General features: G+C 29.7%; 1 protein-coding gene across 1 annotated transcript in view; it reads right to left on the reverse strand.

Moving 5' to 3' along the window:
• Positions 1–23,964, reverse strand: part of SI (sucrase-isomaltase) — an 83,846-nt gene extending 59,882 nt beyond the window's left edge. Inside the window, exons 1-15 of the mRNA XM_019718139.3 lie at positions 23,847–23,964; positions 22,418–22,554; positions 19,942–20,059; positions 19,534–19,643; positions 18,453–18,604; positions 17,116–17,287; positions 15,461–15,560; positions 14,359–14,471; positions 11,165–11,290; positions 10,387–10,518; positions 9,752–9,871; positions 7,208–7,321; positions 3,967–4,051; positions 2,857–2,974; positions 1,231–1,402 (exon numbers count right to left, since the gene is read on the reverse strand). Of these exons, the coding sequence (XP_019573698.3) occupies positions 1,231–1,402; positions 2,857–2,974; positions 3,967–4,051; positions 7,208–7,321; positions 9,752–9,871; positions 10,387–10,518; positions 11,165–11,290; positions 14,359–14,471; positions 15,461–15,560; positions 17,116–17,287; positions 18,453–18,604; positions 19,534–19,643; positions 19,942–20,059; positions 22,418–22,554; positions 23,847–23,964 (1,887 nt within the window). The remainder of the gene's footprint in view (positions 1–1,230; positions 1,403–2,856; positions 2,975–3,966; positions 4,052–7,207; positions 7,322–9,751; positions 9,872–10,386; positions 10,519–11,164; positions 11,291–14,358; positions 14,472–15,460; positions 15,561–17,115; positions 17,288–18,452; positions 18,605–19,533; positions 19,644–19,941; positions 20,060–22,417; positions 22,555–23,846) is intronic.
• Positions 23,965–26,667: the final 2,703 nt, after the last annotated feature.

Raw genomic sequence — 26,667 nt, forward strand, 5'->3', positions numbered from 1 at the left:
TTAGTTATTTAGAATTTTCTCAAAAATGTCCAAACATTCAGTTTTAACATTTACTACTGGTTATTATTTAATCGATTGCTGTAATAAATAACACCTTAATCTTAAAATACATTATAACATTGGTTATTTTTTCTTCCCTTTTGGACAAAACTTGCCATAAATCGGTCTACGTCATTCAAATTTTTAGTGTCGCCTTTGTACTTGTAATTTTTTCTCTAGAGACTTTCCTTTTATTATATTAATTTCTTCTCTTACTTTTATTATCTACATCTTTCTTTAGGCTTATTCTGTTTTTCTTTTTCTATGGTCTTAATTCATGCACTTCACTCATTAATATTCAGCCTTTCTTTTTTTAATCTAAGTATTTAAGGCTGTAAGTTTAACTCTAAATATCAACATAGCTGATATCCGACAGATTTGATATGAAATACAATTATTAGCATTCAGTTTTAAGGGTAACCCTATATTTCCATTCGGTTTATTTTTTGACTCATGAAATTTTGATAATTTTTCAATTTCCAAATTCAAGACTCTGTGTGTATGTGTTAGCTTTTTTTTTTTCTTTTCTTTTTTCTTTTTTTTTTTTTTTGTCGGTTTTCATTTTGTTCAGTAAAGTAAAAGAAAAAATAAACCACTGTAGTTTCCTAATATCTTTTACATTTATTTTGTTATGTAGTAGCCCTCTTTAGTGTTGAATATTAACACTGAATTCTTTTTTTTGTTGCTTTATATAGACTTACCAAATGTCTTATGTTTAGAATTGCCTAATATAAATTTTCTCCATTTTTAAAATTTGAAAACGTCTCTGTCATTTTCGTTTTTAGATACAGAAAAAAGCTTTATTTTTTAACCTAAACTAACAATTTCATATATTAAATAGTTTTAGCCCTTTGGCATTGACTTTAATTACCAATATATTTGGATTTTTCCCTACCATCTTATCTGGTGCCTTATATTTATTATACAAGCTTTTTCTATGCCTTATTTATATTGATATTTATTTCATGAATTATTTTGATTTGATTGAATTTTGTTTATTCCATTTTCTCACTATAAATGCTTGAATGTTAGACATTGCCCACATTCCTATTTTTCTCATAAATTACCTCAGAATAAAGATTAAATTTACTGTAACATTTTAAATCATTTTATTGAAAATCATTAAGATAATATTACAAAATTAAATGTAATTCACAGCTTTCATAAATAACATTGGGTGAAACTGCTTACCAAAGGCATTCCGAACAAACCGAACTCTAGCATTCCTGTAATAGACCATTCCATTTGCTCCCATGAAGCAGTATTGTCTCCTAACCAATGGGCAGCATGCCTCCCAGATCCAGCAAAAGTTGATCGGGTGAGAATAAAGCTTCTCTTGTTCGGGAACACTTTTTGTATAGCTCTAAAAATAAAATAAAATCAATAAATAAGATTTATTTTAAAATCATACTGATACTTAGAAATTCAAAAATCTTAATTTCAAATGCATATATTGCCAAGCCATAATATTGGCAGCTATTTTATCAATCGTTTATACCAACTTTGTCCTTAGCTACCAATATTTACTTATTTAAACACATTCTTAGCAAACACGAAGGAAATCTTTTAGAAGTGATTCATACTTTGAATTATTTCTTCACCAAATTAAATAAACAGGTGTGTTTTGTATCAACTCAACATTGTTTTTGAAATACATGGTTTAAACTCATAGAAATGTTTTTAAATATAAAATGTAGTAATCTGTACTTTACCCAATACGCATTTTTGTGGCAGAATGATGCTCATTATATATTAATATCTGCATTTTCAAATATCAAGCAATGTTGGGATAAAACTTACAGATTTGAGAAATATTTTCATTTTGCTTTTTTCTATAAGTTCACTATCCACAATTTCTAGGATTTTCATCTCACCTCTATTGGTATCTGAGTATTATTGATCTTTTTTTTTTTTAACATAAATGAGAAATAATCAGGAAAAGTTACAAAAGTTTAATTTAGTGTACAAGTTATTCAGACTACCTTAGTAAAAATACAATATTATTCTCAGGTGCTTTTTCTGTATTATTACCATTATGATATTGAACTATAGTGTTGCTTTTTCTTTCTAGAATGTGCATGTATTTACTTATACAATGTAATATACAATGCTCTACTGAGTTTAAAATGTGAAGTAAACAAATAGTTGAAGTCAGTATATAAAAGTTTTGATATTATGGTATGATTGGTGACCAGACAAATATATGTTTGAATTAAAAAATTAATTCTAGTTGTTTAATTATGTGAAAATTAATAATTTACTGAGGTCAGGATCTGAGTTTTATTGATTATTACATTATAGGTCTTTATACAATGCTTGCAAAATAGTAGACAGTTAAAATATGATGGTCCCCATCCTTTGCTTAGTATACTTTTACTTTTTATACACAAGTAACACATTGAATTAGAAAATTACTTTGGGAGATACTACATAGAAAACTACATTTTAATTGAAACCTCTGCTTTTGAAAAATAGTTCAAGACTTGTTTTAGAAGCACTGTTCTCTCGGGCTGATTGCGAAGTTTATGCTTAAAACAAAATTATATTCAGAGTTAATAAACTAAGTCAAAATTTATGGGGTAATTTAAATCTGTGAATTAAACATGAATTACAGTTAAATACATACATAATCTTGTTCTTGATAGCTAAGTTCCAAATTCATGAATATTACTAAAATAATGTTTTTAACATGATATTTTTTTACGCTGAATATTACCTTTCTTTATTTACTGTTGCTATTTTCAAACAAATTAGTAAATTATCAAATATATTTCTAGACAATAAATAAGAAAGATTTCTGAATGAAATCGCACTTACTGTTCTGTGGCTATAGCCATGCTGTATCCATAGAGGCTGTGAACATCATAGTGTTTCCCCCAGTATTGCACAGAATCCATGCAAATTGTTTTAGAATACATGAGCTTGTCAAGAATATCTTAGATAAATTATATAAGAAATATTATTTTAGAAATTATTTGCCATTTTAAACTTTGTAATAAAAGATATTTTGCCATTTAAAATTTTGAAATCCATAAATGATGTGTTATGTACTACCATACTCAGTTAAAAAAAAAACAGATGACAATTTAAGCTAAATTCCAACTAAGTCTCTACCCTCCACTCCTGTTGATTAACCATTATATTTGCACCTACTTAATAAATACTCTGCTTCCTAACTTCAGTAATAAATAAATCCAAAACAAAAAAAATAGTCTTTACAGGTATATGTAAGTATGCACATTTGCATTGTACATCAAATAGCTATAAACCCATTTTAAACCTTTATATAATAGTTTTCTTAAATATGAACTAAGTCTACACATGTATACCTGTCACACAATTACAAACCATTGAAATATTTGCTTTTAAGTTTTTTATTGTGCTTTAATTTGCAGACATATGTGGTATTATTGTCATGTTTCTTCAGATGTCCTTATAGAGATGTTTCCCCTAAGAACACTTCTTTATGTTTTTGGGGGTTTTTTTGGTGTGTGTGTGTGTGTGTGTGTGTGTGTGTGTGTGTGTGTATTTTTACCCACTTTAATGACGAAAAACATGTTTTTTAGAATATGTGGATTCTAACTATTCACATCAGGTACATTCTAATTATTGTGTAAACTTACAGCAAAATGCTCATGAAAAAAATCGATCACTTAAATTATGATTTCAAACATATTTTTGTTCCTTTTAATTATTTAATCATTGGCAAATGATCAGTGGTTAAAAATAAATTAATATGCTATGCCAAAATTTAAAATCATGCTCTTTTCCTTAGGCATATTTTGGCCTAAAGGAAAACAAACAAAAATATTGATTTCAAGGTCTCAAAATTATATCAAATTTTTGATTTAGAAATATATGCTAGACTTTAGGAGTCAATGAGGGAAATTATTCTCAGTTAATGGTAGATAACCAGATGAAATTTACCAGGAGTGAAAGGTGGATAATTCAGTTTGTTGTCAGCGCATCCTTTCTTTGAACCTTGAATAAAGCTAGAAACTTCATTCATGTCCTGAGTAGGTATAAAATGAAGAACAGCAGATTTTAAGTAGTTACAAAATCATATGAACAGAAACTCTCCAGTTGTTTGCAAGTTTTTTTGTTTGTTTGTTTGTTTTTTTATTGTCTAAGGCTGACATGACATTGTTTTAGTCTTAGAAGACAATATAAGCTACTGACCTAAACACAAACTTGGTTAACTATACTCACTACTTGATTCTACCTTGGGAATGGACAAGTCATTATATCAAGAAAAATAATATTATTTGCTTTTTCATGAATGTAGAGCAAATAACAGAGATATTGTACATTCAGGGATTGTATACAACCAAATAAATGCATTTATTTTACCTAGTTGTAATTATACATATAAAACATTAATTATAAGTGTTAAGCAACTGTCTTTTCTAACTAGTTGTATCAGTCTTCTCCCTGTCAGTCTACCATTGTGCACATTTATTTATTCAACAAAGTTTGTTCATTTAGGCTGACATTTATCTAGTTTCTATGATACACATTACTTGAAGCCAGGCACAGCACTCTGCCTAGACCACAACTTCTACACTCACACGAGAGAATAAAAGTGGAAAAAGACAAATAGTAGTGTACTATTTTAATGAAAATAGTTATGACCTGACTGAATCCCTGGAAGAGTCTCAGGGAACCTTAGGGCTGGGGGATCACAGTATGAGAACCAGTGACCTAAACATCTCTTGGAGACAGATTTGTGGGGTACTGTGTCTACTGATTTTCTTGCCATGTAAACCTAGGCCCCACTCTTATCTTGCCACTTACTAGTTCAGTGACCATAACCATGTAAGCAAAATCTTTGGACTAAAAAAGATAATGGATATAAAATAATATATTACATTACACATGGTCAAGAAATATGTATTTTTGTCTTTCTCTGTTAATTGCATCTAAGGATTTCTATAAATGTTTAAGCCATTATTTCTAACACCTCTGTTGTCTTTGCTCTCACAAAAGAATCATGCCCCGTCAAGCCTCTTATAAATTTTGTTTTCCTCAGATGTATATTTTTTTTATTACTCTTCTGTTCTCCCATCCACACATGCTCAGATGGAACTAATGTGAGACACAAAGGGTACTGAAAATAATAAATTTCTCATTGTGGTACTAATTTTAAAAGATAAATTTTCCATTTCCCAAATGTTTCCTTAATACCCACAATGAAGCAAAGTTATGTAGTTATTCTAAAGTATACACTGGGGTTATTTTATTAAAATTACCTAGACTATTATATTCAATTTTTTTCTATGACAGTTTAGCTCACATCATTTTTCAAAGTGATTTTAGTATTTAAACTTAAAAGTTTTTAAAAAGCATGGGATCTAAATTAGAAATCTAGTAAATTATAAAACTATTTAAAAATTTGACATAAAAATAAAATTTCATCAGTTAAATCACAACACTTATTTTTACTGCATATTCATTCTATCAGAAAAAAATAATCTGAAGGAAGTGAAAGGATTAAAGAAAGAGTAGTAGGATCTGGCAATTATTCAGGCAAGATCTTTCCACTGCTTATGCACAGTATGATTAATTCAGTGATATTTAGAAAGCTCTGGAATCATACTAATTACCATATTTGTTTTGTTTTGTTTTTAAGCATTAGTCAAAATCCTTCTGCATTAACATCAGAACCACTCTTCCTTTCTCTGATGCTCTTCCTCCTCCCATTCCCTCCCTCTCTTTGGATATAAATCAGGTATATGAGCCTTAAAAAAGGTTGGAAATGGAGTACTCTCTTTATCTAGCACAGTCAGATTCTGTTTCACTTTCTAAATTGTCATTTATACTCCTAACTCCACTCTAATTGACTCAAATTGTTTCATAAGCAAGACAAAAAGGAATGAAGACCTTTTAATTTAAATTAAATGATACAATTGAAATCAGAGCTAGACTGAAAACAAAACTCGAGAACATAGTACAATTATTTTGTTTCTACCAGCAGCTAGGTATTATAACTGTGATCTCACTAGTTTTTTGTTTTTGTTTTTGTTTTTGTTTTGTCAAGTAACTAAAGCCTCTCCATCTTATCTATTACCATCATAGGAATCCTGAAGATTATGCTAACCTTTTACTCAATTTCATGTTGTCAGCAGAAAATATAATTTTGCTATCTTTTTATTCCCCACAACCTGCCTCATATATTAATGGTGCAAAATAAAGACTAGTCAACTAAACAATTGTTTGAATGAATGAATGAAAAGTAAACAAACAAACATACACATAAATACGTAAATAAAATAATGACTGGATGCATAATAAGCACTTCAGGGAAATACAGATATTGTATACACAAACAGCTTAAGAAAATATAGCTATCCCTTGGGTATCCATTATCGCTCCTTCCAAAATTCTGTACAGTTATAATACCCTTGAAAAAAAATCCTTGATGTTTTCTTTTTCCATGCTTATTAATTTTTTTTTCTGTAATATAGAATTCCAGGATCACCAAGTAGTTTCATTCATGGGGTTATATTTTCCATAACAAAAAAACACTAAATAACTGACTACCATCTAGCATTATTCTGTAAAATAAACCTAACAGCAGTCCATCCATACTTACAAATATAAAACTTTAAGGAAATTTTTAAACATTAGTGTTTTCATTTAATAAATGTACCTGTAATCTAGGATTTGAGTTGTTATTGTTGTTGTATTTATATTGAGATAAAACACTTGACATATTGCCAAGTTTGATTTGTTATATTCTGTAACTTAGAAAAAGTTTCTAAAGAGTGGGGGTTTCTTCTGGTTCATGTTGCTGCAATTGCTTGACTACTGTAGACTTCAATAAATGTTTCTGGAGTTTCACTACTATGGGATTATCCTCAAATCCTGGTAAATGTTTTCCAAACAAATTATTAGTTATAAAGGTACAACACCTTAGTAACAGAAATGAAATGTATGCTATGAATTTATTCTATTACTGAAGAAGAAAAATCTCAATTTGCAGTTTTTAGTTTTTATTCTTGTCTAATCCATGAACATTGCAGGTATGATATTTATACATTCTAGAAAAATATTACAAGAGATCTTAATTTTGTGTTCAGTACATTATATACATCAACTTAATAATTATTTAATTAAAAAATAATTCTATTTTCAATGTTCAAAGTCACTAGTTTTAATAGCTACTTACTATCCAAAGTCCATCATATTTCACTTCTTTATGGAAAATGCTGCATTCATTTGCCCACCAATCAATGCAATTTGGATTAGTGAAATCTGGGTATACTGTCAATCCTGGCCATACCTAGAAGAACAGATCACGCACATATATACATAAATTGAAGATAGATAAATAGATAGATAAGAATTCAAAATAATTGATTGGAGAATAATAATAATAAACATTAAAGTTATAATATTATACTTCTTTAGGTATATATGATCCATGTACCATCTATGTTTACAATAATCTCAGGACTATTTTAAAATGCATTTAGGGGAGAGTAAAGTAAAGAAAGAGGAAGAACATGTAGCATTTATGAAGGGAAAAATAGAAAACCATGAGAGGAGGCTGTTATGTTTTCTTCAACTAAATTTATTTCCTAATAGGTTAGGTTAAAAAACAAACATATAATATTTTCATTGTATGATACAAGAAAGTACATTGGTTAATATCCAAAGGTAACTGCTTCCAAAATTTCAAGTGAAAAACTCCTTGCATATTTATTTTTTAATTTAACAAATGCAAATATGAAAGATATTATGTGCTGGGCACTGTTTCAAGCATTTTTATAACTCTTAGCTCATTTATTCTTCACTAGAACTTCAGGAGATAAGTACTATTTTTATCATCACTTTACATATGAGGTAGATACTATAATCAAAACTATTTTACAGATGAGAGAAGTGATAAACAGGGAAGTTAAATAAGTTGTTCAAGGTCACACCACTAATAAGTGGGAGAGAAGGAATCCAAACCCAGGCAATCTCATACTGGAGTCTATGCTATTAAACACTACACATATTATGCCGCCTCTTTATGATTTATGCTTCTTCAAATTATTTTACTTACCTATTACTTAAAATAATGACATTAGTCAAGAGGAATTAAATTTCAGATAAATTGGGATAGATAGTAGTTTCATATCCCAATTATGCATATTGGCCACTTGATCTGCCCATACCCAACTGAGCAGATCTTAGCAAAATGTATTCTTTGACTTATTAATTGGCTTTATGGAAAGGATAATCAGTTTTGTTTCCTGATGGAGCTCATAACCATTAGAATAACTTTCAGCAGAAATTTTAACTTTGATAAGTGAGAAAAAAAGTGGTGGTTAGGGTATTCATCATTTTAAATAATGCCATAATAAACGTGTTTTTTATAAATTCATACTTTTTCTTGTTTTATTCCTTTTGCTAAATTACAGAAGTGGAATTACCAAGCCAATGTATATAGACATTATCATTTTTGATATGTCTTACAAACTTGTCTCCAAAAGAATATTTACCCTGGTTAAAAATTTTGCATTTGGGAGCTAGGTATCTGATTAACTTTGTGATATTAGGAAAGTTACTTCAACTCTCTGAAATTCACTTTTTCACCTGTACATAAAGAACTTTAATCATATCTTTCTTATTATTTTATTGTAAGGATTAAATTTAAACCATAAAACTTATTACACAGGATAATGTACTCCATTTATATATGCATTATTGTACATAAAATTAGCAGAACTTTGTAATAATCTAACTTATTTATCATATTTTGTTAGCTTTAATTTTAACTGTGTATAGCACTAAAAGTTATCTGTATTCTTAGAAAAACTGTTTTAGAGATACATGGACTATTTTTCCTGTCTGAAATTTCTCTACACAATTAAAATAGAAAATTCCAATTTGAAAGTGAATACACACACGTGTGCACGCACACACACACTCAAAAATGTTATTGTATACAGCATTAGGAATAGAGACAGTGGAAATGCAATGGCTCTGTGCGATGTCAGGGATAGTGGATGGGGGGAGGGAGGATCACACAGTGTGCAGGATATAAATGATAAACGTCTAAAAAAAAATCAAATCTATGCCTTTCTACTTTTTATATATTTGGTTTGAGGCATTGAAAGCTAAAGACCACCATTAAAATATTGATACCCTTCTTTAAGGATTGTAATATACTAAAATAAATTCTTAGTATTTTGAGAACATTTACTGAATATAAGTGTCATGCAAAGCTCTATACTGAGGTACTAAAAGGAAGTATGCAATAAGTAGACAGTATGTCTTCTAACCCATAATTGTTTATAAGCTAAAAAGTGTCCTTTCCAGTGCTGGAAAATTATAGCTGACCGGTACCCTGAAGGATGCACACTAATCAATTTGTCTACAGGAATTTCTTGTGAGCACTAAATTAAATGATGTTTCAAAACAGCTAGTGCAGTATGTCATACTCATAGGTGTTAAGCGCTACTCCATAAATGGCAGCTATTTACTTCACTTTTTTGTCTTCCTCTGACTATAACCTTGTCAGTCTATAGAGAAACTATTGTGCAACTATGAGGAACGCCGGTTCCCTCTTCTGCTGATAAATTCTTTTTTGCATTGAGAGAAATCTGAATTTTCTTGCTTAATTGATGTGCGTAATAAAATATTATAGAAGCAGGAAAAAAAACGTTATTGTAGCACAATAGACCATCTTATCAATACAACTTTAATAAGCACTATAATTTACCTCTCCAATGAGAGCTGTAGTTCCATCTGACTCATTTACCCACACATGTGGTACATTTCCCCTGGTATAGGTTTCATATGGTGCTCCATTGGCACGATTACTTATGGCAATTCCAGGGTCCTAATAATAGGAGAATTAGGAAAGATCACCAAGAGCAAAGATGCATTAGAAACCTAGGCCAAGATCATCCACATCCTTGTATTCCCAATTACTTTGTGCAAATGTAAAAGTTAAACAGTGAAAAAGGCTAAATAGAAAAGAAAAAAAAAAGATTCATTTGAAATATGGTGTTGGAGGAAAGATCTACCACCACCAGGCCTTCTAGAAAGATAAAACAGGTGGGTTCCAGAGCAAATTAAGCCTGAAACCACTGAAGGCAAAAATGACAGAACTGAAGCTGTCCTCCTACGGGCATAAAATAAGCCACAGGCGTGAGTCTATAGGAGCTGATCAGGATTGTTGAGTCCAGGACATTGTGAAATCCCTCATTCTTAAAGTCACCAGGAGTCAGAGTTTGACTGAATGGCATATAACTTACTTAATAGAAAGAAGAAAAAAAAAGGAAAACATAGAAAAGCTATTAACTTATAGAAGTATAAATAGTAAAATTGTATTAATATATAATCAGTCATTACCAGGATGATGACATATTTCTGTCCATGAGCATGCAAATCTTCAACAAATTCAGGGAGCCCTTTAAAGGTAACATTATCATAAGTAAAGTCTTTCTTGTCTTCCATATAGTCAATATCAGTGACCTGTGTATCCTAAAATTTAGCAGAATATATTTCAATAAGTAGTACTGAAATAACTCTAATAACTTCCACCTTTAAGTTCAATGAATTTGTATTATAAAGATAATGATTAAAAAAATAAACTTAGATTCCTCTTATTTCACTAAAGATGCAATGATACTATTTATAAAACTAGTTTTTCTAATTCTAAAGTACAAAAGCATTATATGAATACTGACATTTATTTCAATGATGATAATTATATATTATGACATATGACACTCATCGTATAGAAAACAAAATCCTACACATTATGTAAAATACATTAAATTTGTATTTATTGAAAAGTATATAAGCTCTAAAAATAATCTAAAAAAACTAAATGTGATTTTATTCAGTTAAACATGTATTCTGTCATAATGTAACTCATAATCAGTTCTCAAATTTTCATGTACATCTGGACATTCTGTATGGTTATTAAATGTACTTAATAAAAAGCAGCATAATTATATATATATATATATATATATATATATATATATATATGTGTATATATATATGTGTATATATATATGTATATGTATACACACATATATAATCCTGACGGTTTCCTACATTTATTATTATGTGACAATATTTAACTTGGTATACATTCCCACAAAAACTTTACCCCACTTACAAATGGTATGCCAGCATCCCGATTTCTTTTTACCACTTCTTTCACTACATCAAGTGTCTTGTAATTCCAGCGACTCAGTTGGAATCCAAGACTCCAGTATGCTGGCATTGCGGGTCGTCCAACAAGCTTGAAGTAAATGCACATTTAGTAAGTTTCAATACAGAACATTAAAAACTAATATTAATATGCTTCTTATTCTATCTCTACCATTCATTTCAGTTTAATTATATATTTCAAATAAATATTTAGAGTTTTATCATTCGAAAATGTGTCCTGTGTATTCTTTTAGAATTCTGTTATTAAACACTAAGTTTATGTTTTGTCACTCTTCTTTATTTTGTGCTGAAGAATTAGAAAGTTATCACTTAAGAAAGCAGCATTTGCAAAGAGATATTTTACTTAGCACAGAAAGTAAAAGAAGAGAATAAAAGAATAGCATCAAAGAGACACGAGAAAAAGGCAACTGTCCAAAAATACTTCCACTTCTGTAGCAACAAAATGAATGAACTGAATGACCATCATGCAAGAAAAAAGATATTTGAAAGTATACAATTTTGTAATAAAGTATATGTTCTACAAGGTTCCCACTCAGTTATTTTATAAGGTACTTATCTCATTCACACGTAGGCCTTGATCCTCTCCAAGGGGCCAAATGAAGCCCCTTCTCCTACTTCTCAGTGACCCAAGCAGGCTCAGTGTAGACCCGCAACACAATATCAGAGTCTCATCACAGCAGAGGGCACGATTTTGCATTTTGCACGTGGAAATATGTTTGAAACTGATTTTAACTTTTTTCACTAAAAACTGAGTATTATGTTCCATTAAGACAAATAATCTTATTTGGCATGATGGATATTCTTTGGTCTAGTCATATACCAAGGATGCCAAAATAATGTATACAAGTGGACACTTTGGTCGATGTTACTCAAGCAGTAGTTTGCTGTAAAGTCAAACATGACTTGTATTCATCTTTTGTTATCTGTATATATTGAGTACACAATTTAAATAGTGTTTCAATTTCTTAAAATTTATATACATTTTTGACACTGTGTGTGTGTGTGTATTCCATGTTTTTTCCATCATGTATGTTTAAAAACTACTATGGAATTTTTAAAAATACTCACATTGGGTTATTGTATTCTATTCAATTTAAGCATTAAATTTATTTTTAAAGCAGAGAACCATATGATTTCACTGATATGTGGTATATAAACCAAAAACACCAAAAGAACAAGACAAATAAATGAGAAACAAAAACTCATAGACACAGACAATAGTTTAGTGGTTACCAGAGGGTAAGGGGGGTGGAGGGTGGGAGATGAGGGTAAGGGGGATCAAATATATGGTGATGGAAGGAGAACTGACTCTAGGTGGTGAACACACAAAGGGATTTATAGATGATGTAATACAGAATTGTACACTGAAATCTATGTAATTTCACTAACAATTGTCACCCCAATAAATTTAAAAAAAATTATTTTTAAAAATAACATTAAATAAAACTTTCAAAAAAATCAGTGTTTTAAAACTCTATTTATAAATATTTTAATGGTATGTGAAATCCCTTTAAAGATTGGGACATATGATTGAAATTTCTTTGTAAGTGTATGTGTGTGTGGTGTTATAAATGAGATAAGTTGTAGTTCATGAAAGTTAATAAAATATTTATTATATATTATATTCATTTATATATTATTTATCTTACAATTCATATGTAGACATTTTCTTTAAACCTTTCTGGATATTCAAATTAATTATGTTTTAAATTTTAACACATTGAGATGACTAATAGGTCAGTTTATACAAAGAGGACAATTTATTTTTCTTCAAACAAGAAACAAAATTTCTTTTGCCTACCCTCTACATAATTTGAGCCTAATTTAAATGTAGCAGTGATTAATATTCTACACCAGTGCTATATTCTACACCACTGTTTTATGTTGTTGCTTAAATTCAAATTTCTGGTTCTACCCATAAAATTGTGTAAGCTAAATAAAGTATTACTATACTATATGAATGCTTTATTCACATGTCAGGTATGACTCAGACTCAACTATTATCAATCACAGCTTTTTCTCAGCATGTAACAGACAACTATCCCAACAAATATTTCACAAATACAATCTTAAATTTCTTCAAAAAATAAGTTGTCCTGTTTTGTTGTTATGATAGCAATACACTAAGTTTATATATAGGACAGCCTAGCAGTGGAGTTACAATTTCATATACAGACTGTAAATTTTGTGTTCTTTTCTGAAATTTACATTTATAAAAAGCAATTTGGGAATTGTGAGACATTGTAAATTATTCAATTGTGTACAACCCTAGCTACTCTCATTTTAGGCTTTTGGATCCTAATTAAAGACAGTTTTTTATAGTAATTACTTCTCCTTTGACATTATTTTAGGAAATGGGAATTACATGTCAAAATCCATATCAATAAAACAAGATTTTAAAAATAGGCATCACCTTAAATCTTATACCAAAAAAGAAATTATTTATTTTTCAATGATAGCACCAGGGATTATATATGCCAGCAGTTACAGGAGAACAATTATTCGGAAAAACTTTCTGAATCAGGCTCAATGTAAGCCCTGGATTCCTCTCCCCTCTAAGGTCCATCTTGTGTGCTCAGGTACACTAGCATGGTATTTAATAGGTGACTGGAAGTCGCTTAAATAGTAACACTCGGATGTTACACTTCAGACTGTGTTTCAAAATCTGCCCTTCTTCTCCTGAATGTCAGAGCAATTTCCCTGGTGTTTGTTTACCTACTATGCATTAGCAGTAAGTTTTGCTAGCCTTCCTCATAATCTGGCTGCCTCTAGGATTTTTATCATAGGGATATATGACATATACATCCATTGCCTGTCCTCAGTCTTGAAGATAAGATACTTTCTTACAAAGAAATCCAACTCCTGAATTCAACTGCCTAGAAGTAAGAAACAATTTTATATCAGAAATATAGATACTTAAATAAGCATAGGCTTCACTGTACAGAAAAAAATAAAAACCACTTAGTCATATCTTAAAAACGGTAAGGTTTAAAAATATATTTAGCTAGCAGGCCCCAGGTATCTTAAATAAAATCACTTAAATATGCGAACATATTAGAAGAAACAAAGTTATGGTAGAAGAGAATTTTATAAAATAGATCTACAAAATATATTTTATAAAATAGATTTGAAACACACCTCTTGATACTGTTGAACTACTTGTTCTGGTGTATCTCCTAAAAAGATGTAAAAGTCCAGAATGCCACCAGTAATTCTGTAAGTTACTACTGGAGTAGGCTGGATGAAAATTTCTACAAACGAAAATTGGGAAAGCATATGTATATTTAAAAAGATACATAGTGATAAAATAATCGCAGTATCTATTTAAAGTACTTTGTATTAACCACATAATTTTACATTGTTTTTAAATAATTATGAGGAAATAAGATACTAAATATGGGAAGAATACAAGAGAAGAATAAAATGACAATATATATGAGGTTTATGACAAGATATCCCAGATGTTTTTTTTTACGGATGTTGGCTATAGCTTTCCTGAAAATTGCATAGCATGGGACAGAGGATCAATCATTTCACAACAAAAGTATTTATTTCTAAAATTGCATTTTAATTAGTTTAATTAAAGAGTCTTTGAAAGATCATGCTATTACATGTTAATTTCTGAGAAAAAACATAAAATTTGATTTTTGTCTATGTAAAAATCTGATTTTTCTATATTACTTTCTAAAGTAATCTCTTTGATAACAACATAATATTATTGTTCTTGCTGGAATATTATTAACTCTGTGGCTTTTGGTTCTCACTGATTTTGAATAGGTATTGCACTCACATTAAAAAAACAAACAAACAAACAAACAAACAAAAAACCCCATAGATTCTACATTACTTGAATTATTACAAACTAAAAAAAAAAATATTCCTTCTTTCTATCCCCATATAGACCTTTCTTTTGTTTTCATTTGTAGTGGCAATCTAAATTATTTTAACAAACAAGGCTGTGGGAATGGGAATATTCATTTGCATGGATGTGTTTCAGTATTGCTCTGAAGGGAAAGAAAAGTGCCTGAATATCACAACATAGCCTACTCTCCCCAAAACAGAGCAATGATATGCAAAAATCCATTGTCTCACTAACTATACAATAAAACTTGCTTATAATAATTTCACATACTAAATCACTAACAATGATACACAATATCTATGATTGGAACAAAAATAGTAATTGTAACATTTGAAGATAAATCTTACTTAAATATATTATTAAATAAATTACTCTTACCCATTGCATTGCTGTTCATTAAGAAAACACCAAATGACTTTCCAGAAGTATCTTCAATGCACATGAAAAATGTTTGATGGCCATATAAATTATTATTATTCTATAAGGCAAACATTAGAAAATTAAATTTTTAAGTCTATTTAAAATAAAAATACTATATGTTTAAATTGTACTTTACAAATTCCAATTGTCTGTAATTTACCTCTTACATCTCTATACTAAATTTCTCATACAAAACAATGTAGCAAAAAACATCTAACATTTTAACTGTAATATAGTAAGATATAAAATCTATACATTATACTATTAATAGATTAGGTACTTGTGCTTATGTTTTATTATGATTAAATTGCTTTTAATAAACTATTCATAATAGGGTAATGGCATATTTAGCCACTCTGCTCCATGTATACCCAAGGCACTGCAGGGAAATCCCAGTGATGTCCACCCTCAGAACTTTTGCATATCATTTGTTGAGAGCTGATGAGTAGATGGAATGGTGTGACAAACTGGAAATACATTTATAAGGTAAAAGAAATAAAACTTCTTCCTGATTGGATATGGGGGTTCAAAGGAAAGAATGTGTGGAAAATATCTATGAAGTTCTCAGCCTGGTAAGAATTAGGTGTTTATTACAGATAGTGATGCTGTAATAAACAGCATCAAAGATTGGTAGAATTTATAAGTGGCTCTGTACCAAATGAGTTTTTTAAAAATCAATTCTGGGATGGCTGGTTAGCTCAGTTGGTTAGAGAGTGGTGCTGGTAGCACCAAGGTTGCTGATTTGATCCCCACATGGGCCACTGTGAACTGCGCCCTCCTTAAAATAAATAAATAAATAAATAAATAAATAAATAAATAAATAGAAAATCAACTCACTTATCCATTTTTGGGAATGAAATAGTTAGCATTGACATTTTTTAAATCACTAACATTTGAGTCAAAGCAATCATGAATTAATAAAAAGTAATTTTTTAAATGGTATGGTCTTTATCCTGAAGGAGCTCATATTCTAGAAGTATTGACAAATGCATACACAAATCACACTGTGATGACTTTCATGCTAAAATACGAATAAATGGTTAGAAAGTAAATACTAATTCTACATTGGAGAGTTCGAGAGTTCTTATGAGGTTAAACCTCAAATGAGTTCTCAGTGACATCGTCTAAGTGATAAAGAACTTCAGTGTTTAGCACTTACAAAGAGAACCAACCCCTTGTGCAAATATGTGAACTTATAGAAGATTATCACATGTTATGGAAGAGAAACAAATGTTCATAGATGCCTGATATGATGTCTCATAGATAGGCAGATACCATATCATACAAAGACATGTATGACATGGTAAGAGTTTTGAATTATTCTAATACAATGACTAGTTGTGGATAGGTTGAAGTACAAGAGTGGAAGAAAAGGAAATAAAATATAAAAATTAAACTCGAAAGAAATTATTCATTAACTGGTAATATCTACTGAAACATTCATAAAATCTGTTGGTCACTTACTGAGCTAATTTAGGACTTTGCTATCAATCCTCACCCCTACAGTAAATAAGCTTCTGGCTTAGGTATTACTGGAGGGTTTCAAATAGGCTAAAATTACCAACTGCTCCAATATAATGATTTTATTTATAACAAGAAATACAGTTCCTTACATCACCAGGAAGTTGATCCCGGGTAAAAATTGGCCATGTTTTCCAATATAAATCATGACGAAATCTCTTATGAATATGTTCCCCAAGACCATAAATATAATCACTGGGAAGTCTGGTTGAGATCTGTAAATACTGATCAGAGTACACCAGGGGACCGATACTGGTGTCAAACCTGTATCATGAAAGAAATAAATAAATGATCTAGCAATATGTAAAATATTCTATTACATAAGGGTCTATGCTGTCATCCAGAATAGCACATTTTAAATGCTAATCTTTAGCTGCGATCACTTCTTAGGAACACATGAATTACACCATAACAAGAACTTGTTAATTCCACCAACAAAATCTGCTTCATCATCACCAATATAATCCTTAACATGCACATTCTCTCCCTTAGTCTTCATCACAATTCTAAAACATAACTACTTTTATCAATCCCATTTCACAAATGACACAAATTGGGAAAATCAATTCATGTTTTCTAAGGTGACAAACTAGTAGACAGCAGAGCCAGATTTCAAACCCAGTTCTGCCTTGCTCCAGAGACAGGGTTTTAAAATACAGTATTATACTGGCTTCCACATCTCTAACATATGTACTAAAATTAAGTTCAAAATCATTTTTCCAAAAAGAAAAAGTTGATATGTTTCATGCATATCAAATATATGCATATATTATACTATGTGAAATGTTAAATGACATCTAATAGTTTTGTGATTTAACATAAAGTCAATTGCAAATTATGAAAATATATTTAAGAAAAATCATTGCTGAGGTTTGCTCTTGATAACTAATTAACCTCTCTTGGAGACGCAAGATAATTTATTTTGAAAATTACTAAATTTCTTTCCACAAATATTTCTTATAATACATTCATAATGAAAGCATTCAAGGCTATATTTAACTTAACATACACAAATAAGGAAAGTCCTTTAACATTACTTTGAAACTTATCTCCTCTCTGAATAATAACTATCTGATCCTACAAATTGATCCTACTGAACATGATAAATAATTGGGAAAGGACACAATAGGTGTTCTAGGTGCACAAAAATATAGGAAAGGCTAAAATTGTATCAGTGATGCTCTTCACCTTCAGCTTTCGTTGGCCCCGATGTCCATTATTTTCCTTAACATTCTTGCATCTTTCATCCACAGGAAATAAAACCCCTTTACCATTATAGCTTTACAAAGATGTCCACCTGCCCTCTTTGAGGGTGAAAGTTATTTTCTGAAAATGACTTAAAATTAAGATTCTTCTAATTCTATGATAATAGAATAAAATCAAATAGCTATTTAAACTTACATAAATGTAAAGTAAGATAATTACTTACAAAGTTATCTTACTGCTTTTTCTAATAACTTTGAGGCTAAATGGATTTTCTGTAACTTGCACATCATACAGTGTATCGGAAGCTGTGGGACCATTAAATTCTTTTACAAACTGATGAGGAACTTCATATCTTCTATTATTTGGATCAGTAATCTGCAAAGATTTAAACAAATTGGCATATACTTGATTCAAAACTGTTATTTAATTGTCCAATTCTGAATTAAGTATTAAATGCAAGTTCCTAATAGCAAGTAATACATTTAATAATTTTATAGATGAGCTAATAATCTAGTCATAAACTTAATTTTAATACGTTAAATAGCTGTGCACAGAATTAACTGTATAACTTGTTAAGAAATAAATAGAATTAGTTGGTTATACAGGACTGTATATAAAATATGTTTATTGACTGATGTAAAAAATAATGATAATATTACAAAATATTGATTCTTGAACACCAGGTTTTTGTGAATTTAATTATCCTTGTTGCTTTTCAGTGTTCACTGCCTCAGAAGTACCACACGAATTTTCAATTCTACTTTAATTAAAATCTCTTAATTCCTGTGAAATTGTCACTAAAAACATAATGTACAAAGAATACGGTGTTGTTTTCACTTCCACATCCAAAAGACCATACTAGTAAACTACTTGTAACAAAACCCCACAGAAATTAATTTCTTTAAAATCACGAGTATAAGTGATACTAATGAAAAGAACTGGTGAATGTCACATTTATACAGCACAATTAACACTTCTCAAATTAAATTTTAAACTAATCCTTAATCATAGTCTGTAGCTGAAATAATAAAAATTACTAAAGTTTATTGAGTGTTTATTCTTCTCATGATACTATATCAAATGTTTCATATTGAACTTATTATTCAATTCTCCTAAAATAACAGCCAGAGGAACTATTTCTTACATGTGAGTAAACAGGTTCAGAGAAGTCGAGTAACTAGTCGCTAGTCCTTTGCTTTGGAATAAGTATTTCTTGAAAAAGAAAATATCTAGGTAGGGTGAAGGGTGTGCTCATAAGGTGCCTTTTATTATTAAGTCTTTTATAGAAATCTCAAAACACAAACCTTGAACCGCAAACGATTGGGTGTCTGACTTTGAGTTGTGAGGAGAACAGTGTTAATGTCATTTCCAAATAGGGTAGGTGAAGGTATCCTGTTTAGTTTGGCTTCAAGTCCTTAAAGAAAGGGAAAAAAATTATATTAGTGATGTCTTTATTTATAAATATTAATAATTATTAAATATATTTCTTAATTTTATAATTTTATTGCCTTTATCATAAATAATGACCTTTTTAATTTGGAAGATACAATCATGAAAAAATAAGTCCTTAATATAAACAATCTGAATATTTTTGTATACATACTTTCCATTTGATTCTATTTAAGATATTTTTAAAAGAAAAATTTAACACATGATTCTTTTATTCTATTTAAATATATTATATTGGATCACCAAAACAGAACAATTCTCACCAGTATTTGTTACTGTAATTTTCTCAGCATTATAGCCATGGTTATCTACGAAGAAGCACCAAGGAATACCAGAGTTATTCCCTGGCCTCCAGCAGCAACCTCGCATTCTACAGATGGCCTGATAAAACATTTAAAAAGGAGTCATATGATTAATACTATTATCATATGTGTCAGTCTCTACTTTTTAAACATTCATTCATTCAAACATTTACTTGAATTTTTAAAAAAATTTTTCTTCATGTACATACTACGTTGAAATATTACTTATTTCTCTTGGGATAAATAGATATTTGATGGATTGAATTAATTATACCTTATCAAAGACTGATGCTCTGAGTTGTGATTTATCAAATTCACATACCAGTGCACATTATTGTAAGATCATGTATTTTAAAAATTCCTGCCCTCTGGTTAATTATAATCTATTCTGTTGTCATACAGTCAATGCAAAAGAACTGAATTATTTATGTGTACAAATTATGTATCAAGCTGCACATAAGGTTATAAAGAAGAATATATGGCCCTATGTAAAATGTTTAAAGTATTTATTTCCAGATAATTATTAGTTCAATATTTATTTAAGTTACTTAAACTAGTTTATGTGCCAGCTGTTCCAACCAGTTGCTGCCATTATATGCAATGAATGAAGCAAAATACTGAATTCTCAGTAATTTTAGGATCTATATGGAAAGATTGCGTGAAGTAGAAGACAAATTGTATACGGTTATATAAAAAGTTGAGCCATATTATGACGTTATGTGTTAACATGGGTGTAATTAAAAACCTACTTAATATTTACACTTAATACTGTGACTACTTCCTACTTTGAAAACCTATAGTTTTTATTTTAATGGCTATTTGCCTTGGAAAAAAGTGAAAACCTCCACTTTTAGTAGCTGATTTGTACATGTTAACTTCTCTCCTATTTAATATCAAATTAAAATGGCATCAGATACACATGCATGTGTACATTTGCACACACACACACAAACATATATTTTGCGAATGGAAATATAATTAAACCTGACCTTTTGGAATCTAAAGTATTTGTAACTTTTAGTCAGGTAATTTCATCTCTAATTATATAACTTATAGAAATACTCCCAGCAATACAAAGAGATAATTGTATAAAAATTGTCATTCACAATATTCTTTATATTTTTTAGTGTTGGTACAAAATGAAAGGTAGAATTAGACATAGATACACTGATTTGTAAAGGTGTAAAAGTGCTAAGTTTTAAAAACAAGAGATAAGCAAATTATAATCATACTTTGCTAAAATTATACATATATATATATACATATGTATGCATATATATATATATATATATATTTTTTTTTTTAGCAAGATATGATTATAATGTATAGTGTATACATATATATAGGTAGTAAAATGGAGTTACAGGAAATTCCTCCAAACATACTCTACTAATTTCCTACAGCTCTCATGACAGCTATGAACAGGATGGTTTGAGTCAACACAAATTTATTCCCTCACAGTTCTGCAATCTAGAAGTCCTAATTCAAGGTGTTAGCACAACTGTGCTCGCTCTGAGGCTCTAGTGAAGGTTTCTTCCTTGTCTTTTCCTAGTTTCTGATGGCTACTGGCAATCCTGAGCAGTCCTTGATTTGAACATACATTATTCCAATCTCTACCTCTATCTTCACATGGCCTTCTTCCCTGTGGTTCTCTGTGTGTCATCCCTCCTCTTGTAAGGATACCAGCTGTTGAATTTAGGGCCCACCCTAATCCAGTATGACCTCATTTAACTAATTACATATGCAAAGACCCTATTTCTAAGTAGTATCACATTTAAGACTCCAAGTAGACGTAAATTTCTGTAGGACACCATTCAAAACAAAACAAAACAAAACAAAACAAACAAACAAAAACAAACAAACAAATATATATATATATATACATACATATATATTTAATGTGTATCCCCATTGTTTATATTAATATATTAATAATTTTGGTTTATTTTAACTTTCTCTATTTCAACTTCTTGTCTCAAATTACCAAATCATGAAAAAAATAATTTTCAAAAATAAATCTGCATTACTTTATTTTTTTATAGATACTTCTTAATGCTATCATTTCAAATACTCAAATGAAGTAGAGAAATTCTCTCTCAAATGTTCTATATTGTCAAAGGTTATACTTTTTATTTTTTTTAAGAAGTCAATTTGAGAGGATAAAATTTTAGGAAGGTTTATAAAATTAACAAGAGCTTGTCAAGTATGGAAAATATTAATTTTTTAATTTCAATTGTACATAGATACAGAAAAGCAAGTTCAATATTTTTTATGTTTTATCTGTTTATACAGAACTATAATAAGAAGAAATGCAGACTACTTGATGGTTGCATCTTTAAAAATATGGACCTGAACTAATATTGAGCAACTATATTAATACAATTATTACAATATATATCTATTCATAAAAGAAAAAAATTAAAGACTTGATGCAGACCTGTGTTGGAAATTGTTCTGGAATGCAGTTTATTCTCTCATTGATAGGATCATTTAGCTCACTCGGACATTTTCCAGAACTAGGATACACAGTGGTTGTACGAGTAGTAGTCGGAGTTGTAGTAGAATCATTACTTTCTAGAAAAGAAAAAGATCAATGACATATAACATGGTACCAAATTATCTTTTTTTGTATTTTTCAAGTAATGAATACTTTACATTAAAATAATACATGAATATATATATATATATATATATATATATATATATATATATATATATATAAAATGAAACTAAAAATAAATTTGACATTAAAATAGAATGCACAAATTCAAATCCTAGTCCTCAAAAGGAAAAGTTTCAAATGATATTTAAAGATTGACTATGCAGAGCCCTGTTGACTTTCTTCAGAAAAACAAAATATATTCACAGAAAACCTTGAGGTATATTCCAAAGGAAACAAAATGTACATTCCCACCATACTTACAATTTGTGTTTATAGATGAAGAAAGAAGATGAAGAAACATGGATGGGAAAAGAATTAAAGGAGAACATAGAAGTGAAAAGAGCAAACAGGGAATCAAAGAAAAGTAAATCCCTACTGTATATAATAAAGAGTAACTCTCTAACAATCAGATATGGGTAAGATAAAATTGATTGCTTCACAATGTAGTGAGCTTTTGATTTCCTGAAAAAAGGTAAAACAAAAGACTAACACCTGTAGAAAACCCTAACTGTGGTAGTCAAGAGAGATTGATGAAAAAAAGAGAAAGTAGATTAGGTGAACCAGAGTAGTATGCATCGACTTTAAATTAGGACAGAATAATTTAGAAAAAAAAGATAACCACCACAAGCCTTGTTTCACTTCCCCGCCCCCTCCTTTTTTCTTATACAGCCTCTTTCCTTACCAAAAAAAAAAAAAAAAGAAAAGAAAAGAAAGAAAGAAAGAAAGAAAGAAAGAAAGAAAGAAAGAGAAAGAAACTTGAGCCTAAAACAAAGAGGTTATTCCCCCAAACCCACCCCACTGAACCGTCTCCCCTCATCCCACACCCCTCAGTTTTGCAAGTTTCTGAAGGCCAGAGCTAAAACTTAGGTCTTGCTACTAATTAGAAGAACCTCACTAGTAACAGTAAGTTTATTCCACCTTCCATTAACAACTTGATACTTTTGTCTCTTTTCTATTTCTCAAACAGCATAATGTGAGGAAGACAATTTTTGCCAAAGCACATAAATCCTTAATTACAAAGGCTCTTCATTGAAACCACTAGAATATTATGGATAAAAAATGTTTTGAGTAATTATGAAACTTACCCAAGATCTTTCTTCATATTTCATCTCATATAGATTACTTTTCCAAATCCATAACTATCATGGCATAAACTTTATATTAACTTCACTCTAATGTTTAAGTATTTTTTAACATTACTTACCATCAACAGCAGGTGTCCTAGTCGCTAAAACAGCAACTAGGGCAATAGCTATTATAGTAACTATAGAAAAGAGGACAATCAGGGTGATTTCTAATCCACTAAATTTCTTCCTTGCCATCTAAAGAAAGAAAGAAAAGGAATATATGGTTGCAATGTAAATATACATAGGGACAAAAAACCACCATCATTATCATAAAATTCATTCGTTTGTTTTTAACTAAGCACAACACAAGCAGAGCTGCAAACAGCTTATGCTAAGTGAAATAAGTCAGACAGAAAAAGTGGAGAACCATGACTTCCCTCATTGTAGGATATAAAACTGAAAGCAACAAAGAAAAACAAACAAACAAACAAAAAACTCATACACAAAGACAATAGTGGTTACCAAAGGGTAAGAGAGATGGGGGGAGGGGGAAGAGGAAAAAGGGGTCAAATATATGGTGATGGGAGGAGAACTGACTCTGGGTGGTGAACAGACAATGAAAAATATTATGGAATTGTATATGTGAAACCTATTTAATTTTATTAACGAGTATCACCCTAATAAATTTAATAAACAATTAAAATAAAGAAATAAATGTATAATATAAAATAATGTACATTGGAATAATGCAAACAACACATTCAATTTTAAATAAAAGGAGTGGATTCAGGATGTGCATTATTGTACTACGAAGATGGAAACATAAAGAAAATAAAAGATCTCCAAGCAGATGTGTCTTGCTCTCTCATTTTGGAGCATTTTTCAAGGCAAACAAACCTCACATTTGCACTATGTTCCTTAATTCTCACAAATGCCCATTATATAAAGGAGATGCTGTTATTCACATTTTACTCATTAGGAACTTTAAACTTAGAGAAAATAAGTAATTATTCTCAAAGTCAAACAATCCAGTTCTCCCTACTCTAACTATTGTCTCCCAATTTCCAACAGTTTTTTTTATAACAAAACTGTGGAATGATTATAAATATAAATATGTGTGAAAGGATGTAAATATAAATATGTTAAAGTGTAAATATAAAATATTGCAAAAAATGATGTGTATTATTTGTGTATATGCTGTATATACTTGGGAGTTATAGCTTTAAAAAAAAATTGAAACTATATGATCTTCAAGTTCCTTCCTCAAATAGCAAATAAAATATACCAAACTCTCATATCAAAAAATCTGTATTTATTTTAAGATAACATTATGCATTTGAGTTAGCATACAGAGGGTATCTAAATGTAGATTAGGAAGAGGTTTTTTCTAGTAACGGTCTTTAAACTTATTTGTTTAATGTAGTTTTGACCATACATCTCTCATCTTTTCTAGTCTTCAAGTTTTTATGGCTCTTCTGTGTTCTATGATTTTTATATAAATCTTAATTCACAGACATATACCCAGATAGGAATTTAGAATACCCATGGTAAATGCTTTAATACATTCCTGGTTTAAAAAATCAAAATAAATTTTGTCCTCTCACACTAGTCCCTCCTCCTGTAATTTTCTATCAGTTCAAATACTAAGTTGCCCCACTCTAAAAACTTATTTTCCCTCTTCCATATCTCCATTCCACATTCAATTATTCAATTAGTCCTGCTGAATTTACCTCCAAAATATTTCAGAATTATACCATCATCCTTTGCCCATAACTACAACTTCTTTGGATAACATGTCCTCTGAGCACATGCCATTTTATCTTCCTTCAATCCTTCCATATCTGCTCTTCCAGGTTAGTTCCAATTTACACCCATTTCCAATGTCATGGCCTTTGTGAGCCCATTCCTACTCTTAAATACAAAGTAAATGTATACTTTTTCCATTTTACCATGGCACAAAGCATATCTATTATAATTATTATGCATATGTTAATTTCCTCTGTTGGATTATTGTATTCTTAACAGCAAGAATTGTGAAAGTAGTTCAGAGCCTGACATTGAATAAGTACAAGCTTAATTTTTTTAATATACTTTATGAATTAATATTTAAAGATTTCAATTATGTAATTAACAAATATGTAAGCTATTTATTTCATAGGTAATCTTCAGAGAACCTAAATGTAAACTAAACTTTACAGGTGATATATGAATCTATTTAGAAAATGAAACTTGGTTGCTCAATGTTATATGAGAAACAGTTGCAATTAATATTTAACTTTACGTAAGTTTAAGTCTCAGTCAAAGTAATACCCTAGTTTGGCATCAAAAAGCCAATAAAAATGATTGTGTTTTTCTTTTGTTAAAGAAAATCTAAAAATGCATACTGTCATGAAGCAAACCCTCTTGTATCTAGGAAACAAGAACCAAATTAATGCACTAAAATTAACATACTCATGAGCACTCACAATCAATACTGAGATTGTTCATATGCTGTAGGTGGTGATTAATGTGATCATATCTTAAATCACAACAATTTTAAGAAAATATGTTTGGAAAAAGGATGTATTGATGTCCTTTCTCTGTATATTTATTTTCAAAATGAGTAAAACTTTATTAGATGGTAGTTTGTTGACTGATCTTTAAAAGATTTACTAGAAAATATTAAGTATTTTACAAATGCAGCATTCTACTCTGCCTATATATTTTTTCTTAGATAAAATATATTTAGTCATACCGCATTAGAGTATCTTCCAGTATTTCAAAAGAGTTTTATCCTATTTTATTTCATACAAAGCAATTAAACTAAATCTGCTATGACTCCACTTAAGTCTGACAAAAAGTAAAATGAAAAGCTGGACAAAAAAAAATATTCTCATATCTTTAAAAAAATTAGAAATAGTCTCTCCTGTTTTAGTACAAGGGGCTATATATTTAAAATAGCAAATGAAAATGTGATAT

The sequence above is a fragment of the Rhinolophus sinicus genome, chromosome 17 (assembly GCF_057876585.1).
Source record: "Rhinolophus sinicus isolate RSI-liver-muscle chromosome 17, RSI-T2T, whole genome shotgun sequence".
Classification (NCBI taxonomy): Eukaryota; Metazoa; Chordata; class Mammalia; order Chiroptera; family Rhinolophidae; genus Rhinolophus; species Rhinolophus sinicus.